A 14,267-nucleotide genomic window follows, 5' to 3' on the forward strand; every position below is an offset into this window, starting at 1 on the left:
CTACCCTCTATGTGTTTTCGTTTGGCTAGATATCCACATTGTTGACAGTGTGTTTTTTCTATGGTCATCCCGTGTGTGTAACTTGTTCTTGAAGGCGAAGAAGAAGAACTTCATCCACATGCATTGTTGGTTGAAGTTGAATGTACAACCCAACTAATAAAATGACATTTCCAGTTCCATCAAGACCGTCGGCATCGGCAATGAGGAAATAGCGGGTAATCCAAACTATCCAACAAAGGATCCACCCAAGAAAGTTAGGAAGGGGTTCCAGGGAAATAAATGGCAGGAGGAGAAAGAGAAGCGAGAAGGTGCGACATGCGAGATGATGGGAGAGGTTCAAGGGCATCTTGGCAAAGAAGGAGGGTGCATGTGTCAAGCGCTCCATAGTGCAGGATGATAATAAGGTAGATAGATTTACCATCTTGATGATGGCGAGCGACAAGACGATCAACCTTAAAGAGATGAAGACCAAGCTTCAAGGGAGAAGCTTGAGCTCGTTGTAGCGTTGGAGGAGGCAAAAATGTTGACCATGAGGATCAGTGAGTTGGATCCTGAATCGGCGATGTCGTTTGCATCATCCGTGTCAGGATGTTGAAGTGCTTGACAGCTGAGAAGGAGTCGGCTGGCGATGAGGAGACGACGACATAGTGAGCAATGTGGCTCGAACAAACAGTCTGACATGGCAAAAATGCTTCTTTTTTGCATGGACTGTAGGACTGAAACTTTTGTGATCAAGCGTGTGTGAAATCGATGAACATCCACCTCTTTTGTTATAATCGGGCACTATGGCACCATAATTTAATTTGCTCCATATTGCTATGCATCTAAAATGAGTTTTGGCAGGCCTGGGCAGACATATAAGATGCAGTTGGATGTCCAATGTCGTGATATACTAACAATACTACATGGGTAAGAATGTGGAAGCAATTGTATCAACCAAACGGTGCATATGTGATTACACGCATGTGAAGGTTTGGGCCCTCTTCAATGGAGTTAATACCCTATTCATGTGGTGCTCTTAGCTCTTGACATAACATACAAGTAGTGAATGCTCAACCCTCAGCCCGATGCTCCCCTCCTAGCTTATATAGAGTGCACCAGGAGGGGATATTTAATGGCTTGTATTAATGTTGTTTTAAGGACCCAGGTGTAGCCGATTGCTTCAAGACATTTCCTGCTGGTAACTGGTGTATTTAACTAGATTATATCATCATTGGATGGGTGTCGGCTAAGACATTTGGTATCCTGGCCGCCGACTGCTCGTGTCATCTCCCATACCGACTGTTGAGCCTTGGTTGTCGGGCGGCTCAGGTTCTAGATCAAACTGTAGGGACTTTGCACATTTTCGAGCCATCCTCCTTATTCTTGTTGGATCGATGATGATGCTCTATGGCCCATGGTCTTCTGGGCCTATCTTGAATGGATCATGGGCTTCTGACGGATCATCTGTATACCTGGGTCTATCCCGTAGTTAAAACACCGATAGTTGGTTTCTGGACAAATAGTGTGTCCATTTTAAAGAATGGTGTTGGAGAAGTCCGTATTTAGCTATTCAGAATGATAGCCACACAGGCTCATGCGGCGGAGATAGAAATGGCAAAGGGTCTTTCAACAGTTGTACGCACAAATGAACCACTTCTCCTCCGCCACTGCCTCGAGTGAATCGGTCATGTGATGCGTGTCCGTTGTTGTAGGCCTGTGGTACCCACATCTTTGTTCCCCTCTCTTTTTCTGAAATAAAAAAACACAATCTGAAATCGCTTGGCAAAGGCTGTCTGATTTTTTTCTGGAATATGCGTGCATATATTTAAAACTTGTTAACATTTCCTGAATTCACAAATACTTTTCTTAAATTCACAAACATTTTCCCAAAAGTTGTGAACATTTTTTTGAATGGACAAAAATTGTTTGGGGGGTAATATCTTAAATTCATGAAGATTTTTATTACTAACATTCTTTTGTAATGCATGATTTTTTTATAATTGATGCATATTTTTTGAAACAGCATACATTTTTTAATCGACAAACTTGTTTTGTAATTCAAGAACATTTTTTAAAATTGTGTGGACATGTTTTTAGAATTTTATGCACATATTTTTTTCAAAATAATGCACATGTTTTGAATTAGTGAACTTTTTTTGAAACCGCAAACATTTTCTGAATTCAAAAACACTGTATATGAATTCCAAAAAAATGAGAAACTCAAGAAAATTTGTGTTGAAATTTGTTTTTTGTTGTGTAATGCCAACTTTTGATTGAAATTCAGAAGTGTTTGTACGTCCCGAACAATTTTGTAGATAAAAAAGTAAATAAAAAATAACAAAAATAAATGATAAAGATAGGGGTGCGCCTCCCTCATATTGGCTGCGCACACCACCCCCAAGAAGATTTTGGCCGGCCCCAGTTCAGATGCGTCCGGTTTTGGGAACCTAAACCGGTTTTCCCTTTTTGTTCCATTTTTTGTTTTACTATTTTTGTTTTTACTTTTGTACAAAGTTATTTTTATCTAAGTTCATGTTTGAAAAATGTTTTTCAAATTAAAAGTTATTCTCGTTTTTATAAAAATGTTCAAAATTACGAATTAATCCATGTTTTAAATTTGTTAACAATTCAAAAATGTTCGTGGTTTCTAAATTTGTTCACAATTTAATAATTTTGTTCACTAATTTAAATTTTGTTCATGTTTCCATTTTTTTTCAAAATTTGAAAAATGTTCGCAGTTTCACGATTTGAAATATGTTCACAATTTCATAATTTTGTTCATGAATTTGATTTTTTTTTCACGTTTCCAAATTAATAAAATGTTCTTTGTTTCCAAATTTGTACACAATTCGATTTTTTTTCACAATTTTGTTCACTATTTTTAAATTCGTTCATGTTTCAAAATTTGTTCACAATTTGAAAACCTTTTGATGTTATAATTTTTTGTCAAAATTCAAGAAATGTTCACAATTTTATAAAAAAAATTTGAATTCTAAAATGGTTCAAGTTTCAAAATTTGTTCACAATCCAAAAAATGTGTACTGTTTAAAATTTTGTTCACAATTTTATTATTTTGTTCACAAATTTTAAATTCGTAATGTTTCGAAATTTGTTCATGGACTCCAAAAATATTTGCATTTCCAAACTTTTGTTCAGAGTTTAAAAAATCCCTTTAACAAAAATCCGTTCACATAATAAAAAATGTTCGTAATTTTCAAAGGATTGTTCAGTTTACAAAGTTTTGTTCATATAGTCAAAATGTTCGAGTTTTTTATTTTTCTTCTCAATTTTAAAAGATGTTCGTTAAAAAAATGTTTTCTTTTAAAATAGTGTTCACGTTCGGAATTTATCAAAATGTTCGGATCTACATTATGTTTAGCCATAGTAAACCAAGAAAACTTAGCTATTTCAGTGCTAGGCTCCTGCGTAAGGAACACGGTGCCACACGCGCCAGTTAAAATGCACTTTGTTAACTGGCTCCTGCAGCGTCCTTACATGGGCCTGCCCATCTAGTCATTGGATGTATATTTGTTTTTGGAAATACAATTAACCTTTTTGAGTATCGATGAACTTTTTAAAAAATTTAGCGACCATTTCTTAAAATGGATGAACTTTTCTCTAAAAATGATTAACCTTTTGTAAAATATTGAAATTCTCTTAACTTTTCTGAAAATTGACGATCATCATTTCAAAAATGGATGATTTATTTTAAAATTTTATGATTTTGTTTCAGTTGATTGAACTTCTTCTAAAAAATACACAAACATTTTTTAAATTGCTTGGAACATTTTTAAAATTTTAAAAACTTTTTAGAAATTTATCTAACTTTTCCCAAACTGGATGTACTTTTTTTCAATTTCAATTTACTTTTTTGAAAATTTATGATTTTTTTAAAAAATTGATGAAAACTTCTGAAATATATGATTTTATGATTTTTTTTTTCAAATGGATGAACCTTTTTAGTTAAATCTGTAATACTATTGTTATTTCATTTTTTTATTTTTTAAAAAAATAGAAAATTTGGCGGTTTTTTTCTACTAGATCAAAGAAAAAACATAACAAAAAGAACCGGCAGCTCCCGTTCTAGTGCGTCGACCCATGCCAGCTACGTTGCAGACGCCGGATCGTTAACGGGGGCCCCTAGTTTGATCCTTCCCTCGAGCACACTTTTTTGGGATTTTTAATTGCGTTACACTAACGGGCCGGTTCAGTTGGAGTCATGTCTGTGCGTCCGCTCGACAGTTAACGGGCGCCCCTGTGTATAGGAGCTACCAAGTGACCCCCGCTAGAAATAGGAGCTCCTCATGGTGTGGTGGTGTGTGTAGGGTAAGCACGCTCGCGCCCATCGAAATGTCATGCGTATTTATGGAGCCATGAAGGTTGGTGGCACGAGGAATTACCTTGAGTCATGTGCCGGTCAATAGTCACACCGTATGAGGAGCGATTGCGTCTCGCTTCTAGCGAGACAGAGTGTCTCGCTTCTAGCGAGATAGAGTGAGCTCTCACCTGAAAGATCTTGCTGATTGACCGTCCAACTAGGTCGTGTGAAACCAGGCGTTACCATGGCATGTGGGGAGGCCACTCTCATTTATTTTTATGGTGGTTTCAGTTTTCTACTTTCTTACATATGTTTATACTTTCAAATATAAGAAATATACCCCCTTCGTTCCTAAATATAAGTCTTTTTAGAGGTTTCACTAGAAGACTACATACGAAACAAAATGAATGAACCTATACTTTAAAATATGTCTATATACATCCGTATGTAGTCCCCTGATGAAAACTCTAAAAAGACTTATATTTAAAAACGGAGGGAGTATATATTTACATTAGATTAATTTAGAAAAATGTTAATTATGCATTTAAAAATATGTATAGGAAAAATACTTCCGATGTATACAAAAAGTGCACAATGCTAATTTAAAAAATTTCAAAAATGTCAAACATGCATATGAAAAAAGTTCCTAATGAAAGACAAATATACAGTGTGTATGAAAAAAGAATACAAGCAAAAATATATCTTTAAAAATGCAATCATGCATTTTAAAAATGTTAAACATGTATATAAAATAGTACAAATGTATAAACAATTTACATTATTTATAAAAAAAGTTTGATGTGTATGGAGAAATGTAGACATCAAAACGTATTTGGTATTTTTATTAAACTTGTAATAAAAAATATTTTTGATGTATACCAAAAATATACAATGGGTATGAAAAAAATACATAAAAATATTAAACAAAACTGTTAATCATGTAGTCAAAGAATGTTAAACATATATTAAAAAAAATATTGACGTATCTAAAAATATTGCTGGTCATCACTCATTAGAGATGTTATTAGTGTGGTGTCATGTGCTCTAGGATTTGGTTATATTTGTGGATAATGTGCTCTATGATTTGCTTAAATTTGTGGATCTTGTGCTCTATGCTCTGTGTTGCTTAATTTGTGGATCATGTCACTTTCGGGTACCCGTCAGTTTCGTCAGTATTGTACACTTTCAGTTTCTTCAGTTTCGTCAGACAACACCGACCACATAAGAAAAAAAACATAATTCTAGGGCCTAAATTGGAACTAAGCTCTGATTGGGCCATCTCATTGCGTTGAGTGTCGAAGGCCCACGCGCTGGCTCTGTTTTTTCCCTTGATTATTACCATGGTAAATCCATTTATTGCCATGCCGAACAAAAATAGTGCATGATGGTAAATTGATTTATTGTTGGACTTGCACATGTCAAATCTATTTATACATATCATGGCAATTTCCTTCTGTATATTGCCTACGGCACAACACTTTTATTTTTTGACTGCGGGTATTATAAACAAGTTTTTGTTGCAAGAAAAATATTGTATGCACGGTTTTTTGTTTTTGTTTTTTATTAAGAACATGTCAGACTTAATTATGTAGATCATGATATCCATCTGAAACCACGTCTAAAATAAAGTCCGGTGGCATCATTAGCCAGCATATCAATCTAGAGAGCATGTCTAGGCTTGGCTATGGCACCATATCCATCTAGAAAGCTTGTCTACGGCTCGGCTACGACACCATATCCATCGACCGATATTTCATGTAGCAAGCATACATCCATAACATAAAAAGTAGCAACCATAGCATACTTCTTACATAAAACACAGGGTACCCTAAACCATAAAATAGTCCATAAACCATTCAAAAATTAGCTTATTTTTGTTCATACAATATACGGAATAGGGCCACCAACAATTCAAAAAAAAATAGTTTTTCTTCTTCTTCTTTTCAACATCAACATGGCTCATTTTTCTAGCTTTAGTTTCCTTTTTGACACTTCAACTACTTCATTATCCGCGCATTTGAAAACTTGACCCTGCTCTAAATGGGCGAAAACTTGCTGGCTTTCATTGAGGAATACTCAATCATTGATTGATTTAGCACAAGGGCTCGTGTACGGCACCATATCCATCTAGCGATTTATCTCACGTCAAATAAGATAGACATAGCAAGCAAAAACGCTGATAACCAACGCATATCAAATAGGGATTCCCTATCAAATAAGGGTAGCAAGCATAACAAACTTCTTAAGGGATAGCACGTCAGAGATCAAAAGTTCACGGTACAACCAACGACATAATTAAGATAGAAATATATAAAAGATAAAAATCCCTAACACCCTAGGGCAAGACAATCTCACGATCGAGACCGGGACTTCACCACCATCTTCACTGCGCCTTCTCTTCACTGCTCCCTCTCCATGTCGTCCTGGCCGATGTAGTAGGGGAGGCTGTGCATACCATCGCGAGTGGGGAAGATGCAGTCGAAGTTTATGAAGATGTTGTGGGTTGTCCACACCAAAACACCTTGCCGGGGAGGTAGTACGCTTCAAATCTGTTGGTGAAGGTGACGGTGAGCCCTATCGGCGGAGTCCTGGAGTTTGGACGCCCTCCAATCGAAACATCACCGGCGAGCCCGCCGGGAGGTGGGCGAAGCCCGCACGGAGGAACCACTCGGCAAACCCCCTTGCACCCCTCCAGCGTGAGAACGCCCACACGCAGAGCGTCCTCTGCATGACGACGCCGGTCGGATACCGTCTCTCCGACACGGTCGGTGGGAGCTCGAAGGTGGGGCCATTGTACTGAATCCTCGCCTCGCTTTGAGAGTGCTCTGGGTTTGAGTGAAGGGAGCGGTGCAAATGGATGTGTGGAGAATAGGTGGAGGGATGGTGGTTTAAATAGCGAAAGGGGAAGGGAAGGGGAGTGGCACCGACCGCGCTTTGGATTTGCTACGTTCAAACGAGCCGCGTCGATCGATATGCCACTTTAATTGACAACAGGTTTTAATTGCCACGTTGAATAGATGCGAGTGGATCGGAAAGTGTAAAATAATGCTCTACATCGAGGAGACACGCCTGGGAGATGATACGAACCAGCGGCAGCAACCGTCCCTGCGTCCGTGGCGGCTCGCGTGAGAATGAGGCTGGTCAGCGTCCGTGGCGGCTCGCGTGAAAGAGAGGCCGGTCAGCGCATTGTGGCGACGGGCGGCGACGCATGCAGGTAAGCTAGCTACGTGCATGCATGTAGGCTAGCTGGACATGTCGTGCATGCATAACAGGCTTCTGTCGTCGCGGCGCGCGCACTTCCCAATTCTAACCACGGCCCAACGGGCTAACCGCGGCACCGTCCGCCACGACCCCACTCATCAGGTCCAATGGGCGACACAGTCAGCGCGGTCCCACTCGTCAGAGTTAACGGTCAAAGCACTGACCCGACGGCATCCACCGTTTGTGACCAGTTCTGAGGGTTTCAGCCAAGGAAGTGGGAAAAGGTGAGCAAAAGTTAAGAACGTGGGGATGAATGAATATGACTAAGGAACCAGGGGCACAGAAATAAAAAAAACCCTAAATTAAAAAGATCGTTGTCATTTGGCCTCCCCAAATGTGCATATTTTCTCTTTGTCCCCCCCTTCAATTCTCCGCTAGCTCCGCCACTATGCATGACCACAATACTCAAGGCCGCAAGTGTTGCCACCTAATTCCGAGGCTCTCTTCGTGGAAGAGTCTTGTGACTTGCTCTTTGAAAATGTTGTCGGGTCGGACATATGGTCATGAGGTTTCATGCTGTGAGTAGTCTATATATGGCCTGTTTGTATCGGTTTGGGTCCGGTTTTCTGTTAATTAACAAGACAAGTATATTCTATAACAATGAGGCTAATCTTTTGCGTCTGTTTTGAAAAGAATGTTATTGCATGGATTGCTTGTTTCAGGCAGGATGAGTGGTTGACTAGTTCAGAAAACAATGTCTGAGTAGATACTCTACTTAGGATGCAGGTTGAGAGTTGAGTTAATCTCAGTCATGCTTGGGTTTTAAGATTTGTGATGCTGACTTTTGACTTGTATAGGTGACAACGCATACAGGGCAAATATTGTGGCAGCTTTTGCTTTATATGAGATCACGACTTTTGGCTTTTATATCCGCTTCTTAGCCTGGATCTAAATGAGAAAAACCTCAAACAGGTAGCTTAGAGCAAGTACAATAGAGCTGAGTCAGCTGACTATAAGGAATAAATTAATGTATTTTTATTTAGTTAGAGGGAAGAGAAGAGGAGAGAGAAGGTAAGCGGGCTCTTAGCTAAGAGTCAGCTCTAGCACGTGCTCCTAGGCATTTTGTGAGTATGAAAGGTGGACCATATAATAAAAAAGTAGTACACTTTTGCAATGAACTATTGTACATGTTGGCTATAAGGTGAGCTATAGATGACATGACAATGGTTTATAGCCAGCAGCTGGCTATACTATTGTATTTGCTCTTATGTAGAGAGAAACTTAAAACGCTGCACGTGGGTGTCATCCATTGACTTTTCACTTCGAAGTTATGCATGCATGCACAGCGCCCGTAGTTCTTCCATCGGCTAGCTGGTTTAACTTGATGCTTACGTACTTTGCTGAAATCCAACTATCATACCTCTCTGAGGCTCTGACCCTGCCCGCCGTGCTCTCCGGCGCGCCATTAGCTTTACCCAGCGTGCTACCCTATAGAAGTCTCAGCGCACCACCCAGAACATCTACTGAAATCAGCAACTACCAAGCCCACTTTTGCATAACCGATTAGCATCAATGGCGAGGTGGCCAGCCGCCGCGGCGTTGTGTGCTCTCGGGGCGGCCCTCCTGGGCATGCTGGCGGCCACCGCCGACGGGAATAGCAAGTTCACGTGCACGGACACGGAGAAGAAGAGGCCGGGGTGCACGGGCACCTGCCCCGACAGGTGCCCCCAGAATTGCATCTCGCTCTGCCCCTCGTGCCAGACGTATTGCCGTACGTACTCTACTCACCCGCCATTAGTCCATGATGATGATGAACTGCTGGTGTTCTTGGCCTGGCTTCAAGGTGCATCTTGTGAATGCAGCTGACCAAGTGCAGCCAGTTCGGCCGTCGTTGTTTGTGTTCGGAGACGGGTTGACGGACGTCGGCAACAACAACTACCTAGAGAACAACGAGGTAGGGAACCCTTTAAGAGCCAACCACTCGTACTATGGCATAGACTTCCCCAATTCCGTGGCCACCGGAAGGTTCAGCAATGGATTCAACATGGCTGACTTCATTGGTACGCTGCTTTGATCCCATTTTCTTTTCTTTTTTTTGGAAAAGGAGGTTAAATCCCCTGTCTGTGCATTAATCGATGCATGCAACTATTTTTATTAATTATTTCACAAAGGTCTAACAAGAGTACACATCAATCTATCCAAAGCCACCACTCACACCTACAAACTTGATAATGTAGAATGCGCTTACTTCACATATCTAAGATCGGTGTTGTCGCCAATCCATCCACATAACGTATCGGGAACAACAGCCGGTGCAGCACACCTAAAACGCACACCTCACGCACACGTTTTACAAGCCGTCATCATCATCGAATCACTGACCCATCTTCAGAAAAGAGATCCGCATCATCCTTGCCAGTCCAAACATCCGTCGACGCCACCACGGCGCCCAACAGCGCCACCACCCTGCGCTCATCCGTCCAGATGCGAAGACTCTGGGAGATCTGTCGTGCGTAGCACATGCCAACCAGGCATGACTCAGCATAGCACCTGTCGGCCAGGCATGACTTGACAGCTCCATCGAAATTTCGTGCAAGACGAAGCCGCTCCATCTCCTGCCTCACTGTGTGAGCGCTGCTCCACAAACGATGCTCCCAAGAGAGAAACGACACCCCAGTACCGTCATCGTCCGATCTGAAAGACCAGATCCTAGGGTTTTCCCCGAAGCAGTGCCCCATCAGCAACCGTTTAGGACCCACACAGTGCCCACCATCATTCAGCCCTCAAGACGACGCCTTCAGGAAGGTCACGACGTCAAGGCCGCCGCCGCCGCCCACCGAAGTTAGGGTTTCCACCCGAGAGGTAAGGTAGGGGAGCAGAGGAGCAGATATATACCGACGTCTCAAAAAGAAAAACGGCGCCCTTGAGTGTCGTCGGCGGCGCGGCCGGCCTGGGCCAACCAAGGGGTTTCCCCCAATCCGAATCTCCTCCACCAGCTTCACCCGCAGGTAGGGCCCCGACAACCATGCCGACACCACCAAGAATCCGCAGGAGAGAGGCCCACAGATCAGGGCCGGAGAACAGCGGCCAGATCTGGCGCCGCCGGCCGCCACAGCAGCCACGCGACGGCTGACCACACGAGGGTACACGACCCAGAGGTGCGCCCGCGACGACGCGCCGCTGCCCGCACCGCCACCTGCGCCCCACATGGAACAACCCTCCACCGCGCGAAGGGGAGCCGTCGGGGCGTGCCGCCCTCGCCCCTTCCTTTGGCAGACGGGTGTGGCCGCCATCGCCGACACCGGCGGCGGCAGCGGCCGAGGGAGGGAGGAGATCGTACGCCCGCTCGATGTAGGGTTGGGGTCTCCGGAGTCGCTCGCGCTAGCGACCCGGGAGGCAGTTTCTGGAGGAAGGTGCGGCTGGACACGGAGTCTTCTAAGGTGACGAGCTGGCGGCGGCTAAGGTTGAGGAGGCGGCAGCGCGGCGACAGAGGGATGGGGTCGCCGAGACGGACTGGGCGGTTTCCCTAGCTAGCGATCCGATTCAGATCTGGCCGGCGGCGGCTCCGTGTTTGCGTGTGTGCGGAGGTGTCAGAGGCGCCGTCTTTACGAACGGATAGAGTAGGATTCTGTTATGATATGCCTATATTTCGTAATCTACTTACTGTTCAAGACAATTGACATGGCCTCTTGTGCACTACACAGTTGATCTGTTCTAACATTATTACTCAGCCGACAATCATTCTTTGCCAACAGCTATCCATTTAATATACTTTTATGTTCCAATGTAGTCCCTTTGTCCGTTAATAAGGCTGCTCGTAATGGGAGTATCGTAGCTACCATCATGCATTCCAACTAAACAACTTTAATGATGTTGCATAGAATTAAATAAAGAAAGAGAGGGTTGAGTATCATATCATGATACGATATCATATTAAATTTTGTGCTACTTTGTGTCTTGCATGCCAATAAATTACCTATTTTATAATATTATGCATTACGGGTGTGGTATCATAGACTAGTATCATATGCATGATACTAGTATATGATACTCTCCATTACAACCAGCCTAAGTATACATCTAGCTCTGGTTCTAAGTCCAATTTGATGACATATATGCTACTATTTTTATCTACGAAGTTGGTCAAAATTTTAAATTTTTGACTTAGGACAAAAGCTAGATGCACATTTATTCACGGACGAAGGGAGTATAGCCTTAATTTGTTTTATTTTCTGCAAAAGTAATTGTTTTACTTTACCGATATGGTTGCTAGCAGTTGAAAAACAGTACCGAAAGATATATAGCACAGTATATGCGACACCGTATTCTATATGTGCTATCAGCTGCCAAGTTGTAAATGAGATTTGAAATTTAATCAAACAATTACATGGGCATAAAAATTGTATTCCGGTTTGTCTACTACTGTAAACTTATCGATGTTTCACCTTGTTGAGTCGAATCCTAGCAATCGCATATTCTGCTCTTCTATGTATATAAGCATGGCTAGTTTCTTTTGTTTTGATTTCATTAACATTTTTAAATTTTATGCTGGCTCAAAACATGCATTACAGTCTGAACTGAATGGAACAATATATAATTCGTGAAAAATCAGGAAGCATATCGATCCTTTTATATTGAATGGATATACTCCCTCCGTCTCAAAATAAATGTCTCAACTTTGTACTAGCTCTAGTGCAAAGTTGTACTAAGCTTGAGACACTTATTTTGAAACAGAGGGAGTATTATCTAAGCAATTCTGTTTTTGAAAGAATATTGATCAACCGGTTGTGGGTATACCTTTGATTAATATTTAGCAAAGGCTATGGGATTCGAGATGAGCCCTCCGGCTTATCTGTCTCTTAATAGTCCCATAAAAATGGAGGCCGGTTTTGCTGGAGTCAACTATGCTTCGGCGACCTCCGGGATTTGGAGAGACATCGTAAGTGGACACCTTCATGCATGTACGTGTATTTCATTTGCATGCATAATTTTTCAGGAATACATGTGCATTCATCGTAAGTGGACACCTTCATGCAGGTTTTCATGTGAAAGAAAACATTCGAAGAGCTCTACACACAAAAAATAAATAAATCAGTTTTTGAAGTTTTGAGCACTTTTAGCACTAAAATATGAAACTCGTGTATACAACTTTCTCTATATTATATTTTCTTATGAAAAGTTGCAAGGACTTACAAAGTTTGACTATATTTGATGTTACAAAGTTTTAGATTTTTTTATTTACTGTTCATAGAGGGTGTAGGGGCATCCGGAAGCTATTACACCTTTTGAAAAGAAAATAATTGGTATGGATATATTTATTTCTTGGACATCAACTACAATTAGTCGCACTGATGTTAATACCATTTTGTAGGACAACGGACTGGACATCCCACTGATGGACCAAGTGAAGAACTTCGCGGACACGATAGGGCAGATGGGGGCCAACCGTAGCCAACAAGAGCTGAGCAAGATGTTGTCTAACTCCCTCTTCCTCATCGCCATCGGCACCAGTGACCTGTACTTGATCTACAACATCAATAACAACGGGGGCTCAGACAACAAAACCGATGTCCCACACCTCATCTCCTCCTACGGGGACAGCCTGACGGCCCTGTACAACCTGGGCGCGAGGAAGTTCGGGATCATCAACGTCCCGACCTTGTGCGAGCCGATGGTGCGCCATGGCTGCGAGGGCCTCATTACCAGCCTCCGCGAGGAGTTCAACGACGGCATCATGCCACTCATGGCCGGCCTCGCCTCCAACCTCAGTGGCCTCCGCTACTCCATCGCCGACTTCGGCGCCTTCTCGGATGCAGTCAACACGGATCCGTCGGCCTATGGTAAAAATCTATCAAAGTTCGGATATTCCATGGTCATGAGTACGTCAATGTCAGTTACATTTAGTATGTTGTTGTGGTTTGTTGATGGATGTACAGGGTTTGTGAACACCGGGGGCGCATGCTGCCAAGGCTCCTGCGCACCTAGTTCTGGGCTTCCGTGTGCCAACCGCTCGCAGTACTGGTATTGGGACGAGGAGAACCCGACAGAGCAGGCAGCCAAGCTGGCCGCATCTGCGTTTTTCGACGGCACAACCCAGTTCACAATGCCGGTGAACCTCAAGACTTTGATCAGCCAAAACTGATATTTCTTTATGTTTTCAGTATCCAGCAATAAAACGAGACATCTATGCAAGACTCTTATTGCCATTTGCAGTGAGTTCTAGTGTGCAGCTTTATGTTTCTCCTAACATAACGCACGGGCACAGTGGTACGATATGTTCTAGCATGTTTTATTGATACTAGCAAAAAAAGACTGTGCGTTACAACGAAAAAAAATAACACATGCTCTTAATCTAATAACAATGACTCAAGGTCCTAATAGATTCATGTTCTTTATTTTAATAGGATATCGCATTTGTGTTACCGTTTATCCTCATTTTCATCCTCGCTAGTGGTGGCCTCAATGCGAGACAACCAGAATGCGTTTAAATATGGTCAATCCTAACCCCCCCCCCCCCCCTCTCTCTCTCTCTCTCCCTCTCTCGCGCGCGCGTTTGGGATAAGATGGAAAATCAGTTGGTTTTCCTACGGGTTTTTAAAGGTGTGCATGCATGATTATCAATGTTTTTGTTGCCTCAATTTAGTTTTAGTGGGTGTTCATTTGCAATCCGGGTCATCGTGGTACAAAAGAGAAACAAACCAAGCTCTCTAGATTAAGTGTGCATCTAAAATAATATTTAATAAATATTTCCTCTAGCGTATTTCCG

At 42.2% G+C, this 14,267-nt stretch overlaps 1 protein-coding gene across 1 annotated transcript; it reads left to right on the forward strand.

Annotated features, from left to right (window-relative positions):
• Window positions 1-8,994: 8,994 nt before the first annotated feature.
• LOC123398458 (GDSL esterase/lipase At5g22810-like) lies at window positions 8,995-13,810 on the forward strand. The gene is made up of 5 exons (XM_045092928.1): window positions 8,995-9,272; window positions 9,364-9,561; window positions 12,316-12,440; window positions 12,873-13,341; window positions 13,438-13,810. Exons 1-5 carry the CDS (start codon window positions 9,074-9,076, stop codon window positions 13,641-13,643), a joined length of 1,197 nt encoding a protein of 398 aa, XP_044948863.1. The 5' UTR covers window positions 8,995-9,073; the 3' UTR covers window positions 13,644-13,810.
• Window positions 13,811-14,267: the final 457 nt, after the last annotated feature.

Source organism: Hordeum vulgare, chromosome 5H (assembly GCF_904849725.1).
Source record: "Hordeum vulgare subsp. vulgare chromosome 5H, MorexV3_pseudomolecules_assembly, whole genome shotgun sequence".
Taxonomy (NCBI): domain Eukaryota; kingdom Viridiplantae; phylum Streptophyta; class Magnoliopsida; order Poales; family Poaceae; genus Hordeum; species Hordeum vulgare.

Coding starts and splice junctions, on each gene's coding strand:
- LOC123398458 (XM_045092928.1), top strand. CDS start 9,074: ATGGCGAGGTGGCCAGCCGCCGCGGCGTTGTGTGCTCTCGGGGCGGCC. Junction 9,562..12,315: donor CAACATGGCTGACTTCATTG/GTACGCTGCTTT, acceptor ATTAATATTTAG/CAAAGGCTATGGGATTCGAG. Junction 13,342..13,437: donor CACGGATCCGTCGGCCTATG/GTAAAAATCTAT, acceptor ATGGATGTACAG/GGTTTGTGAACACCGGGGGC.